At 42.5% G+C, this 14,346-nt stretch overlaps 1 protein-coding gene across 3 annotated transcripts; it reads right to left on the bottom strand.

Annotated features, from left to right (window-relative positions):
• Nucleotides 1-3,293: 3,293 nt before the first annotated feature.
• LOC123449285 lies at nt 3,294-13,417 on the bottom strand. 3 transcript variants are annotated; one of them, XM_045126439.1, is made up of 15 exons: nt 13,190-13,417; nt 13,068-13,116; nt 12,382-12,559; nt 10,257-10,579; nt 8,110-8,209; nt 7,727-8,030; nt 7,600-7,648; nt 6,510-7,069; nt 6,339-6,434; nt 6,194-6,242; nt 5,987-6,109; nt 4,537-4,638; nt 4,361-4,452; nt 4,124-4,277; nt 3,294-3,925 (listed from the first exon to the last, which is right to left on the bottom strand). In XM_045126439.1, exons 1-15 carry the CDS (start codon nt 13,336-13,338, stop codon nt 3,662-3,664), a joined length of 2,592 nt encoding a protein of 863 aa, XP_044982374.1. In that variant the 5' UTR covers nt 13,339-13,417; the 3' UTR covers nt 3,294-3,661. The 3 variants fall into 3 exon arrangements, with proteins under 3 accessions (XP_044982374.1, XP_044982376.1, XP_044982377.1); XM_045126441.1 differs by having other exon boundaries at nt 8,125-8,209; XM_045126442.1 differs by lacking the exons at nt 3,294-3,925; nt 4,124-4,277 and having other exon boundaries at nt 5,923-6,109.
• Nucleotides 13,418-14,346: the final 929 nt, after the last annotated feature.

Raw genomic sequence — 14,346 nt, 5'->3', positions numbered from 1 at the left:
CACTACTAGCAACCCACGGGTACCAATCTAAGGTTTTGAGACAAAGATCGGATACAAGAGATGAACTAGGGTTTGGAGAGGAGATGGCTCTGATGAAGATGTTGATGAAGATTGACCCCCTCTTGATGAGAGGATCGTTGATGATGACGATGGCTTCAATTTCCCCCTTCGGGAGGGAAGTTTCCCCGGCGGAATAGCTCCGCCGGAGCTTTAGATTGGTTCTGTCGAAGTTCTGCCTCGAGACGGCGGCGGCACGTCCCGAAAGTTCTGGTGTGATTTTTTTTCCAGGTCAAAACCCTTCATATAGGAGAAGATGGGCACGGGAGGCCTGCCAGGGGGCCCACAAGCCTGCAGCGCGCGGCTAGGAGGTTAGGTCGTGCCCCTGGCTTGTGGCCACCTAGTGGGTCCCCTACGGTACTTCTTTAGCCCATTATTTTTTTTATATTCCAAAACAATTCTCCATAACTTTTGACGACTTTTGGAGCTGTGCAGAATAGGTCTCTCAGATTTTCTCCTTTCCTAGTCCAGAATTCCAGCTGCTCGCATTCTCCCTCTTCATGTAAATCTTGTAAAATAAGAGAGAAAATGCATAAGTGTTGTACCATAATGGGTACTAACAACCCATAATGCAATAAATATTGATATAAAAGCATGATGCAAAATGGGCGTATCAATCGTGCTCCGGCGTGGTCAATAACCTCCTGGAGTTAGTTTAGCGATTTCTAAGGCGCAATGTTGTGCATGTTTGTAGTCGGATTGTCAAAGTCGTCTCCACCAAATCGATAGCCACCATCTCATCGAAAGACCGGGCCCCTCGCCTCCATCATAGTGTCAGTTGTTGTTTTATGCATGTTTTTCACTTTTCACGTTTACCATACCAAACAAAGTTCAATTGACCTGAAACTTTTTGGAGATTTTGTATGGACCAAAAGAAGACCAACAAGCATCGGAGGAAGGCTGGGGACCACACGAGGGGCCCACAAGCCAACCCAACGCGGCTTGGGCGCCCTAAAAATCTAAAAAAACAGAAGCAGCCATGAAACACTTTTTTACGCTGCCGCAAGTCTCTGTTCCGATGGGAGGCCATCTAGAGCTCTGTTCCGGCACCCTGTCAGAGGGGGAATCGATCACGGAGGGCTTCTTCATCAACCTTGTTGTCCTCATGATGATGTGTGAGTAGTTCATCACAGACCTATGAATCCATATCTAGTACCTAGATGGCAATCTCTCTCTCTCTCTATTGATCTTCAATACAATGATCGTCGCATCTTCGCTTTGATCCACATGATGTAGAACAAATTGTGTGTTGTGTTTGTTGGGGTCCGATGAATTATGGGTTTATGTTCAGATTATTCATGATAAATATTTGAGTCTTCTCTGAATACTAATAAGATTCTTATGTGGATGATTATGATAGCTTCGCAATTCTCTTCGATATATCAAAATAGTTTGTCAAAATAGATTGATATTTCTTCGGTAAGAGAGGTGTGTTGTAGTAGGATCAACCTAGCGATTTTGTACATCCCAGTGACAGAAGGGGACAAGATGTGTCTTTGTGTTGTTTCTACTAAGGATAAAACGATGGAATTTATTCATATTGCTTGAGTTTACTTTGTCTACATCATGTCATTGTTCTCCATGCATTACTCTATTTTACTTAATACTCTAGATGCATGCTGGATAATGGTCGATGAGTTGAGTAATAGTAATAGGTGCAGGCAGGAGTCGGACTATTTGTTTATGGACGTGATGCATATATACACGTGATCATTGTCGTGAATATCGTATAACTATCCGCTTTTCTGTCAATTGTCCAACAGTAATTTGTTTACCCACCGTATGCTATTTTTCATGAGAGATGTCATTACGGAAAACTATGGCCCCGGGGTCTATTCACATCATATTTACAAAACCTTCAATACCTTGCTGCCATTTACTTGTTTTTATTTTATTTTGTTATTTACAAATAACTAAAATATCTACACACCTCACTCGCTTGCAAATAACAAGTTCAAGGAGATTGACAACCATCTTGGCCGCGTTGGGTGCAATCTGTTTGTTCTTTTGTGTGCACACGCTGAAGACGGTTGTGGTTGATATTTCTGTTGGTTCGGTAAACCTTCATTTCATAACTGAGGGAAATACTTACCCACATTGTGTTGCGATAACCCGTTCCTTTTCAAGAAAACCCAACGCAGATCACAAGTATTAATGGCTCTCGCGGGGCAGTCGGCACAGTGGCTTCGCAGGAGGTGTCCGGGCTAGCGGAGGCATGGTTTGTGGGGGTGTGGTGTTGGGTGGTGCTCCGGGCGGAAGCTTGTCGACCTCTTGCCGACCGACGACGACGGCGACCGCGAGCGCCATTACACCTTCTTGGAGTCGTCAACGTGGAGTTCACCCCCTGCACATTCTCATATTCAGTTCTTCGGATGAAAGACTATGGCCAGATCGGGTCGGGCGACGGCGTCGGCATCGTCCCTCTTGGGAGCGTCGTCTGGAAGACCTTTGGATCTCGTTTGTGCTCTCCATGTGCTAGACACTCACGACGTTGCAGTCAGCTGGTGCCCAACCGGCAATGTGGTGGTGTGGCGTCTAGTTTGACAACGATGTTGGTGGCCTGTGATGCAGGGTCGAGGCAGGGCTTCGGTTATCGGTTCTTTCCTGGCATGCTCGACAGGTCTCTTCTACGTCTCGTCATGCCGTGACGGAGTCAAAGGTGCCCTGGAGTGCTAGATGGTGACGATGACAAGTGGCTGGTGGTCTTTGAGGAGGTGTTGGTTGGCGCCAACTCTGTCCATTTCTCTTGTCTTTTTGTGGTCTTCTCAGTCGGAGTTGTCTGACGTCTGCATCGACGATCGACTGTTTTGCATGGGTCAACATGGGTTCTGGCGTCTATGGCGACAAGGGCTTCGTTGGCGGAAGTCAATGGTGAAACCGAAGTCGATGCCTCGTGGAGGAGTGATGACGCTAACGCTTGGTGACGACCTCGACTTTGTGCGCGTTTGTGTATCTCTGTGTGGGTAGTCAGGTCGGCCGGTTTGCCTTGTGTGGGCTGTTGTACGGTTTTAGTCCAGTTTTTCATTAATTAACCGAACAACTGTTTTTTTATGAAATCGAGATCTCTAGTATGAAATCGAGATCTCTAGGGGCAGATTTTCGAAAAGAGAAAGGGAGACAGGAGGAATTTCGCCAACGTCGCTGCCACAGTTCAGTCCCCATGCGGCGGCAGGTCAGTTCCTCCGTGCCAGCTAACGCCGGACGGTTAACGTCTCCATTTCAACAAGGATATACCATTAAACAGTTAAAAGTTGATGTCATCATGGATATACCATCTTCTTGTTACAGCAAACGCAGTACTGTTCACTTATTACAAGGATCCATACACTACAGTACACCATTCCAGTTCGATGAGACTAGCTAAATACTGTAGCTAGCAGCCTTCTCCATTTTCCTATCCCATAAGGTTATTCACATGGCGACTGCTGGCCTTACCCCATGTTTGCAGCGCCTGTTAAACGACTATGCCATACATACAGGTACACATGAATACACACTACATCTTTTTGACATATCCATGGTGAACACTACAACTTTACAACACCTGCCGGGAGGTTGACTATGACGCCACTAAGCCCATGTATGTATACAGTGGGGGATCTCGTCAAGGATCCTCCAACTTGATTTTTTCTGAATAGTCTTCTGGCGATGTATTCAGCGGAACATGAGTTATGATCAATTCCCCCTCAGAATAACCATTCATTAGAAGCTTTCCAATCTTCATCCTCCAATCTGTGCCGTATTTCTCGTTCCACCTGTCATGAACCACCCGATCGCGGTAGTTCAGCAACGTCGCAAGCCCAGTGTTTGGTATCCAACCATATTCAACCAAAACCTTCGCCTCACCTTCTGATAAATCCTCACCAACCTGAAAAAAGAAAAAGGATTACACCAATGGAAGCATAACGGACATCATAAGCATAAGACTTGATGGAACTGGACACACAGTTAACAACTCGTGGCTGATGGTGACCTAAGTTTGCTTTGATACGTTGAAGATACACACACTGCCAGTCACCAGTTTGCTGCACAAGACAGTAAAAGACCACTGAACTAGAAAGCTTACCAATAGTGGCCTGTTTTCAATAAGAGCAGTCCTGCCACAGCTACTAAGCTTCATAGCAGTAACCAGCTTTCGGATCTGCCATTCTATTGGCACTGATTTCACAATTTCAAAGAAATAGGTTGCATAACCATATTCAGGACGCTCAAGAACTAGCCTGTGTAACAAAATTACAAAGAAGTTGCATAACCATACACGTCAGTCACCATGTTGACTAGCATACAAGGTAAGAAAACTCACCTATTATGGCTTTTAAATACAAAAATGAAGGATTGCAAATCCCTGCACCATCCCCACTCCACAGGACAATCACGGAACTGAAGATAGCGTGACTACAAGAGATAGCGATGTATCAAGCTAAAGAAGCTTGTATCAACAGGAAAATGCACAGATTATCCAGGGATATTGATTCATACCTGCTCAATGAGAGAAATTAAGCAAGCTAAGCAGTAAATAGCCTTTCCCCCCTTCCCATGCCTGGCTGCGGACTTCAACAAGGATGCTCTTTGTGGAAACAACTGCATATTGACGAGTAAGCATTGTCATAATTACATTAAAAAAATACCAATGCCAATGCACAGCAAATACTTTTCATACATTAGATCATACCAAGATACAACTGCAGCAGCTAAGGAGGCATATACAGGAGCTGTATCCCTTTACTAATTTACCAGTTACATAAATTAACTCATGGAAGCATGGACCTCAATGAAGAGTACGCGATGGTAAATGCAGGACTATTCAAAACAGTATATTCAAGAGATCACTTGTCCATTTGTGAAATTATACAGTACATTTACGTTTCCAGATCTCCAAAACTTGTTTGGGACTGAAAGGCTTTGTTGTTGTATTAATGTTATCGATCAATATGTTCATACAGTGCCGGCAGTATAGACTTCTTTCTTGAACTGCTTTAACTTTAGGGTCCCCTATAAGCTGAAGAATTTCAGATGGGCACCTGGCAACTCCTCAATGTTCTGTATTTGCGAATGAATAGCATTTGCTAACAGGAAGCTCCCAACATCAATGTATGCTGGATATAATTAATATGATTTCCATTTTTTCAGAGATTGAGTTTTCAAACTCAAGAGAACACTTAATTCAAGAAAAATAACCTTTTTACAAAAGAAATAGGATGCAACATTTTTTTCTGGAATTGTTCACAGGACATTTATTAGAAAACCACAAGATCTTCTGTAAGGTAAGGTGAGTGGGTATTGCAGCAATCAATCTTTCAAAATATAGCAATTTGACTTTTGCTACCGCCCCTCAGCAAAGTGACTTTGCAGTTCAAATGCGCCCTCCTTTTGCTAAATTATGTATCATAAGTAAACATATTTTATATACTACTCCCTCCGTCCCAAATAAGTGCCGCGGATTTTGTACCAAACTAGTACCGATTTTGTACCAAACTAGTACCAATTTTGTACTAGATCCTCGACACTTATTTTGGGACGGAGGGAGTATGTATTACTAAAGTGCTATTTTCTTTTCAAGAAAAGAAGCATCAGTTTGTGTTATACTCCTACTAAGTACTCCCTCCATTTTATATACAAGGCCACTATCAAAATTACATTTTGCATATATACAAGGCCACTAACACTAATCGATGCAATATTAATGATGTTTGCCTCGTAGTACTAGCAAAGGAGGACATTAATTATCCCTTGCATGCATGCAGGAGTGAGATCATTGGCTTGATATGCATGAGAAAGAAAAATACACATTAATTTACACGGTAAACAAGGAGACAAGTTGTCTTGCAACATTGACTTAGAAAGCATTAACTTCTGTCTTGGTACCTGTAATGTGGCTTTGTGGCCTTGTATATAAAAATGGAGGGAGTAGCACTCTAGAAGAGCTTACTTTTGTAATCACATTTTCAAGGTCTTGAAAGTCACTTTCTGTGCAGTCTGGAAGCATTTCATCATCTTCTACAACGTCATAAAGTTTAATCTCGTTGACTACTATTCCTTTGTCCAGAAGAATCTACAGGCAGGAAAGGACACACAAAAAATCACAAAGCTGACATTATTGCTTTTAGATAGAATTATGTATGTAGCGGAAAGGTACCTGTAGAAGTCCTGGAGCATCTTCTTCAAGAGCCGTTTCAATCGAATCCCTGCACACATAGTTTCTGTAAGCATAATTTCAAAGATAGCATTAACATACAAACAAATAGACCATGCAGTCCAAACAATTAGACCATGCAACATACGTCGCAGTTTTCTTCTTCCTCTTTTGCCTAGAAGGGTAAGGAATACCCTCATCATTTTTGCAAGCATCTTCTTCAAGCACTTTTTCACTTGAATCCCTGTGAATGTCATTTTTTATAAGCATAAATATGAAATACTGTGTGAACATTAAAAAAAGTACTCATACTGCATACATTGCAATTTTCCTCTTTTTCTTTGGTGCCCCGGAACAAGGCGCAAGGCCCCCATTGCAGTTTAGAGTTCTTGTATGAGGTTTTTTCACAATAGGCTCCATACTACTGATAAAGCTGTTCTCACATAAACCAGGCAACTCATACCCACTTAGTTCACTTTTTACTCCTAAATATGGTGGTGAATCTTCAACATCTTTTGGCATACATTCCAGAATAGAACCAGAAACCTTCAGGCCATCATCGTTTGAGTGGTGAAATTTCACAGAAGGAGATTCAGGAGGATAAATTGCATAACCGTCCAATGCAGGCTCCGTTTTTACATCAACCAAATAGGTCCCAGAATTTCTCGGTGCAAGCTGAACGTTTTCATCTCCACAAGCCGGTGTTTGACTTAATCGGAGCTCAGCACTAGAATTAAAAGCCTTGTCATTTACCGGACCTTCAGTATTCACAAAACATTCCACTGAAGATATTTGGGTGTCTGGAGGAATTTCACCAAGCAACCTCACATTATTGTCATCATTCATGCTATCTGTAATAGATGGCGCAGAAGAAATTTCCTGCAAAACAATATTAAATAATTTAAGTGACCAGTATTAGTACAATCAGGCATATCAGTATATCACTGCTGCAGATCATATAAACAAATACCAATAAATATCATGGACTAAATGTAGATAGCTATACAAATAATAGCAGCGTTGCGATACTAGATGTAATTGCTCGACACAACTAATATAAATATGCAATGAGCTGTGGCTGCCTGGCTATCTGCTGCCAAAGACAAATTGAATCAAATAAACCAGATATGGGATCACCCGTATCAGTAACAACAGAAACAATATCAGGCACTAAGTCACTACAGAAACATCAACTGGGCAGGTTTAGATCTGCACAAACAAAATATGAGAAATGATTTTATATACAGCCCAATAAAGTAATGTGCATGGTATTAGAACCAAGACAAAAAGCAAGAGATGTTCCTACGAAACCTAGCAAATCATGGAATGTTGCTGAGATTACATAAAAATTTAATGCAGAACCAAAACGGCAATTATGAGCAAGATAGTTAGGGAAAGCATATCGGAACCTGCAACATGCTACATATATCTTCCATGCAGGCTGTTCCTTCATGATTTCTGTAACCAACATTGCAAAACAGAACATTAATCAACGTAATACGGACAAAATCATAGACAGCTAAAAAAGATCCATACTTTTCCTCACTCTCACTTTTGGGAACTGGCCCACTTGTTTCAGCATCCATTTGCATGGAAGAATTTCCCATGTCATTCAAAGCACACTTTTCAGCAGATACCCTAGCAGAGCAAGAACGCATGTCTGCTAGAAGGATTCGGTAGCGCTCTTGCAGAGACATGTGATCCAGCTCAGTTTCAGCCTGATCATTAATTTGGTTTTCATGATTAACATCTGCGCTATCCAAAACATGTTTGCAGGAACATGGTTTGTCCTGATCAGGATACATCTCAACCAGCGTCTGTTCCTGATTGTTTCCATTGCCTGGAAAGGAAATCACTGTTACATTCTTTTGAACGGAAAGTGCATTTAAAATAAGAAAACTACAAAGGAAGATCAAAACCTTCAACAAAATTACTTTCAGTAGCCATATTAACAGAAAGTTTTTCCAATTGTGTGTCCTCTTTTTCTTCTCTGGATTCATCATCAGTCACAAAATTATCCTGCACATATACCCCATAAGAATTAACCATCTATTTACAAACGACGTGCTACAAAACCAAGCATTGTAAGCTTTAGAAAGTAGGAAGCCTGATGATTTCTAAAAGTTCACAAAAAATAGTAATAAATACATAAGAGTTGCTCTTACCACAGTCAGATAAACTACAACGTGTTTTTAAGGGTAATAATGAAACTTTAACTACACTGAAAAGTAAAGACACGAAGCATTAAGCATGACAAAGGAATGCTAACCAGGAAATAATAACTAGTGCAACAACAATCAAATTGATGCCAAAATAAAATACAGGAGAAAGAGCAGGTATTGATACAAAAAGCTCCAGAGTCCAAATACAATATCGTTACTTCTCTAAGTAGTGCTGGGGCAACATTACTTGGAAAAGTTGATCTTACAATTTCAAGTAGGATAATAAGGTTCAAATAAAGTAAGCATAAAATAATAAGAGAGCGTTTCAAAAGAACCAGACAATGGCCAATGGGTCAAAATTATGTCATTCTGTATAAAAAAACAAAAATTTCTGCAATATTGCCCAAAAGTGAAGCCTAACAGGCAGTTTAGTGAGAACAGGTTATCAGTGAACAAATGTAACATAAAGATCTGTCCCGCCCTAGCTGGCTAAACCAGGGGCAGATGGGGAAGATATAACTTGGATAGATTGGGAGGTTTTTAGCTTCTCAGAAAAAGAATGAGGAGATATGTCGTGCTTATCTCCTTATAGGCGGAAGTACCTTTGCAACAACGTTTACATGATAGTAAAGACAAAAACAAGCATGAGAATAATATCAAAAGTAACATCTAAATTGATCGGCATAACATGACCTTGCTTGGAGAATTGTCGGGAAAATAAATAGCATGTATCATAGTTACCTGATTCGCGATTCGTTCGGTTCACAATTCAAATTCGCTACATCCTATGAAACAGGTTCGATGGGGGGTACATCTTCGATCCGCAAATTGGAGATCCAGTTTGCGAACTTGCTATCTTGGATTAGGAGAAGGCTACTATAAGATTCGCATGCAAATATCCACAGAAGATCCAGCTCCGGTTAGCATTGCTATCTTGGATTCGGAAGAGGCTACTAAGATCCGCATGCAAATGGCCACAGAGGATCCTAGATCGATACTAAATGAAAAATAGAAAAGAATGTAGGTTGACCCATTACAAACAGGCCCACGAAGCCACGACATGCTCCAGTAGTTCCCGATAGCCACCCCTAACATAAGCCAGCGCCGCCGCCTCCATGCGATTCAGCGTATTCTGCTCGTTCTCCCTGCTAGCTCCCATCTACCGGAAGTCGCCGCTGCTCTCTCTTGTAATCCCCTCCTGCTCATAATCCTGTAGATGGAGAGTGGCATGTCCTCCACCGTGCATCCGCAGAGAGCAGGAGGGGCTGCTGTTGCATGACAACGACAGACCAGCCACCAGGTCTTGGCCACTGCCAGTCCACCGTCTGCTGCATCGGCCACCGGGTCTAGGCTGCCATCAAGACCCTGCTGGCGTTCGACAAATCAGGCAGCGATTTCCGATCGAACCAAGCGAATTTGAACTCCGATCTAGATTGTTCAATCTTGATCGGAGTTCGAGGCCTCTCCCAGCGAATCTGGTAACTATGGTATGTATTTCCTGGTAGCTTCGAAAAATAGCTATGCATATGTTTATGATGTGAACAGTATACTATGTAAAAATAACTACACTGAAACTATGGTAAACTATGGTAACTATGGTAAAATTCATGGTGCCTCTCCCAGCGAATCTGGTAACTATGGTATGTAAAAATAACTATATTGAAACCCACCATTAACTTCCTGTTCAGCACAATCATAAATAGCAACTCATTTCTTCTTTTTAACTACTGTGTAAAATTCATGGTGCCACTTTCACCAACTTGAAAGGGGAACTTTTCAGTTTCCAGTGTATAATGAGACTGCCTAACCAAAATACTGGATGAAAATGGTATAGATAACAATGGTCAGCCCTTCACGAGAAAATCTAACTGTGATGTACCAATGGAAGTAAGAACAAATAGTACCTGTGCAGATTGGACAAGAGCTTTTGCAGCCCATTCACAATGACCTTTCTGCGACTTGTAAAATACCTTCGATAGCACTAGTTCACCCTCGCCCTCCATTGTGTTTTTTATACCATATCGATGCAATTCCCAGTCAGTTCTCTGAGGGCTGTTCTTGAAGGCGTACAAGGTAAATATCTCCTTATAACCTTGTAGACCCCCATCCAAGATAATTGATCTGGAGGGGCCACTTTTTTGCCAGCTGATATCTTTGTCATTCTCATTGTTGTGTAAGCTTACTTTTCTGTGGAAAAAGTACAATGCATTTCCATCTTGCCTCATACCTGTAGGATTGCAACCAAATGTACAATTGCTAGTTAGTGACAAAACAAGCAAACAAGAGATGTAAATACATCAGTGTCGATTTTTGGGACACGGCGGCAAGCAAGGATGAAATCAAGCCTGTCTCCCAGTGCATGCAGATTCCTACTAAATATAGCTGCTTAGTGAATACGGCACGGAGCCGATTGTTTCACAAATAAGTAATACCCGGGCAAACAGTGTAATACGTACATTGACGGTCTGCATTAACTGTAGCTCTTTTAATGTGCTACTGGCACCGACCTCGATGTCCTGTGCCACTTAACACCTATCTCAATTTATTAAATGGCTTTGTCATGTGCCTGTGCCTGTGTCTGTGTACCCAGTGTATCTGCTGTGCTTCGTCATCAAGCTCCATCAGACAAGGGAAGTGCTCGCAGGAGGTTGAGAATAGCTTGAATGAGGAAGACAAAGTTCATCACCGCATTTCATGGAATTCGGCAACCGTAATGAGCCCAGATTAGATCTTTATTTTCTGTAAGCACTAAGCATACACATCTCTCTCTATCAATCCTGTACAAATATCCTGGAATTTCTAGCAGGGGAGAAGATGGACAGATGGTAATCCATCTGGATCGTGGAGTTACGCCCAGTTCCCGGATTTAGTTGTTTTCAGTGCTGATGCTACTCGGTTAGACACTGTGGTTGAGGTGACAGAGTAGGATTTGTCGGAGGGCGATCTATACAAAGCACCTTGGCACTGGCGACTGAGCAGCAACATGTACGATTTGCATTGATAGTGCATGCACTGACAATATTTAGTGTGTGCAACGTCGATGGGGTCTTCGTTACGTCCAGCTAACAAGAGTAATAAGTCAGGGGGGAAATTATGAGGTACAAAAAGTTCTATGTACTAATTAATAGTTGTCAAGACTGTTGGTACATAATTTCTGTCTCTGGCAGTGCGTGCATAATACTAATAACTCGCTATGTAAGTACAAATAGACAAGGTTCGTACATAATTCTGTCTCTGACGGTGCATGCATAATTAAAGCTAATAACTGGCTATGGGTTGATGCTGATTAAGTAGAAATAAACTACATAGAGGAGGGAGATCTAATCGATTGTCTTTTACATAGTTATCCTCTTAATCGATCGATTCTTGATTAGGTTCATCGAAGGCACTAATCAATTTCTTTTACATAATTAATTATGCTACACTATATTTCTCTCCCAGTTGGTTCATCGGAGGCACTAATCTGCTGGCATGCTTTTGCTGCAAGGAGAGCAATGAAGGCGGTCCTGTTCAGCATTGTCCCTGTTCGATGTTACACACTGCCCAACAAAATTGACATATCCCCCTAATAACAATCAAATGATCCTACACCACATTATACACACATTATGATTGGATCTCAGATACCATGGACGAGCCGATGAACTATTGTGCATATGCATACAGCAGCACATGAGCACAAGAGTGAACAAGAGGAGGAAGAAGGGGAAGGAAGAAGAATGACTGAATGGGAGAGGGGGAGCTGCGAGGTGGAGTTAATAAACCCCTGGTGCATGTATCTGTTGAACAGCTGCTAAGCTGAAATGAGAGTGTGTCGCCAGTGGGTAAATGTGGTGGGTCTGTGTCATTATTGCACTGTGGAATACAACCTTAATACACCATCGTTCCATTTCTCTCTGAGTTTATACGTGAATCGTTGTATGAATAAAGCACGAAGCTTAGGATTGAACGTTGAAGATATGGACCTCGCCTGGCATCATGTCCCAAGGTGTATTTTCGGTAAATACATTCCATCAAGAGTAAAAATACCTGGCATATCTCGAGGATGGGTACAGCCAAATCTTGCACCTTCATCACCAGATTTAATAAATTCACTGATGAATGGATGGCGATGAGCCAAGCCATTCCCCATTTCTGCAGCCAGATGCCATAGAAGATCACTGTCGCTTGGGTTAAATTGTACACCCCTTGGTAACCCTGGCCAACTCTGAAATATGACGAGCACAATTCAAAAGTCAATAAGTAATTTAACATGTTGCTAAGCAGCTTCAATACCATAGCTTCATAGGAAAGATCTTGGCACATTTAAAGGTTGCGAGAGCAGATCATTGAATAGATCAACTTGGTAATGAATAGTATGGTGCCAATTTCAGCAAGTGCGCACGTAGAACAAAATTCTCTTCACTATCAGGTGATAAAAGAAGGTTCACAGGCATAGTCAAAGCAATTGCATGGAAATGGGTTGCTAGATAAGCAGGGCACGGCAACGTGGGTGCAGTATCAGGATACAATATACATGACATATTTCCTCCCTCCCTACTTCAGAAAAATGCTCCATCTTAGAGTCTGTAACAGTGAAGGTGGCAATGCCCTAACAGGCATGGATTATGACACAATGGAAGTAATATTTATGGCTAAACCCATTCCCAAGACCAAGGAAAATGGAATCTGCAAACGCTGCAACTTCCAATAACCACGCATACAAAACGCCGCACCTGCTGGGCAGCTCCACCGGTGCCCTCCGGGGCGGGGGTAGCCTCGCACCTGCAAACCAGACAGGGATCACGACAGAGAATTCTCGCACAACAGAAGGATAAGAGAAAGGCGCGCTAAGTACCTGTCAGTCGTCGGAGGCGAGGGTTCCACCCGCGGCGCCGGTGAAGGCCGAAGAGGGCGGCCACGGCGCGGGGCGGGGGGGAGGTGGTCGGAGTCGGAGTCGGAGTCGGGGCCGAGGAGGGGAGGAAGAGAGTCGATGTCGAAGGCCATTGTCGGATTAGGGTTAGAGCGGGAGAGCGGAGGGAGATTTAGGCGAGGAAGAATGTTGAGACTGCGAGTAGATCGAGTTTTGGTGTGTGTGTGTGGGGGGGGGGGGGGGGGTCACTCTAACTCAATCCCACCCAACAACAAGCCCGGGCACCCAAGTTGGGCTAGCCAGGCCTCTGATTAAAATTTAGGATTTTACCCATTTTGGCTCTGTTGCGTTTGGGTTTGTCCATTTTAGCCCGCAATCAGGTTTCACGTAGCTTGTTATCATCGTCGTAAAAAAAATAGTACTCCCATCATCTGGTTTTGCTGTTGGGCGACTAGCCAAAATGGGGATTTGAACCATCAACCGGTGCTAGGTTATTCTCTATGATTCACCTAAAAAAAAGGTTATTCTCTATGATGAAAGTTCTCAAGCATAATGAGTTGACTAGGATGACGGTAACTTTATGGGCAGTTTGTTATGTGAGGAGGAAGCTGATTCATAAGGGTATAAACCAAAGCCAACATGCAACACACAGTTTCATTGTAAACTTTATAGCTGAGTTGGATCAGCTAGAAGAATGACTTAAATCTTGTATGAGACCAATACATGGATTCCGCGAGCTAAAGGTTTTATAAAGATTATTGTTGGTGTTGAGGTCTCTACTACTCATAATGTAGTACTGTTGTTGCTGTTTGTCGGGACAAAGATGGTACATATCTCGGCTCTTCCATGCTTGTTATTCAATGAATGATCGATCCTTTGATGCTAGAGCCAATCGCATGTAGGGAGGGACTCGCATTGGCGCAAGACCTCGGGTACCGTTGTCATTTCTAATCATCAATATCTTTGCTTCATGTTGACGTTGAGCTTCATTAGCAAAGTCGATGACGATTTGTTGAGTCTCACTCTTCCTCTTGAAGAAGTACACCCAAGTGTATCTTGAGTAATCATCCACAATCACGAAGCAATGCTTTCTTCCCACAAGACTATCAAAGGATGGAGGACCAAAGAGATCCATGTGAAGG

Source organism: Hordeum vulgare, chromosome 4H, assembly GCF_904849725.1.
Source record: "Hordeum vulgare subsp. vulgare chromosome 4H, MorexV3_pseudomolecules_assembly, whole genome shotgun sequence".
Lineage (NCBI taxonomy): Eukaryota > Viridiplantae > Streptophyta > Magnoliopsida > Poales > Poaceae > Hordeum > Hordeum vulgare.
The sequence above is the reverse complement of the archived record's forward strand: the minus strand, read 5'-3'. Positions and strand labels throughout refer to the sequence as shown.

Coding starts and splice junctions, on each gene's coding strand:
- LOC123449285 (XM_045126439.1), bottom strand. CDS start 13,338: ATGGCCTTCGACATCGACTCTCTTCCTCCCCTCCTCGGCCCCGACTCC. Junction 12,560..13,067: donor CCGGTGGAGCTGCCCAGCAG/GTGCGGCGTTTT, acceptor GTCATATTTCAG/AGTTGGCCAGGGTTACCAAG. Junction 4,278..4,360: donor GTATTTAAAAGCCATAATAG/GTGAGTTTTCTT, acceptor TTTGTTACACAG/GCTAGTTCTTGAGCGTCCTG.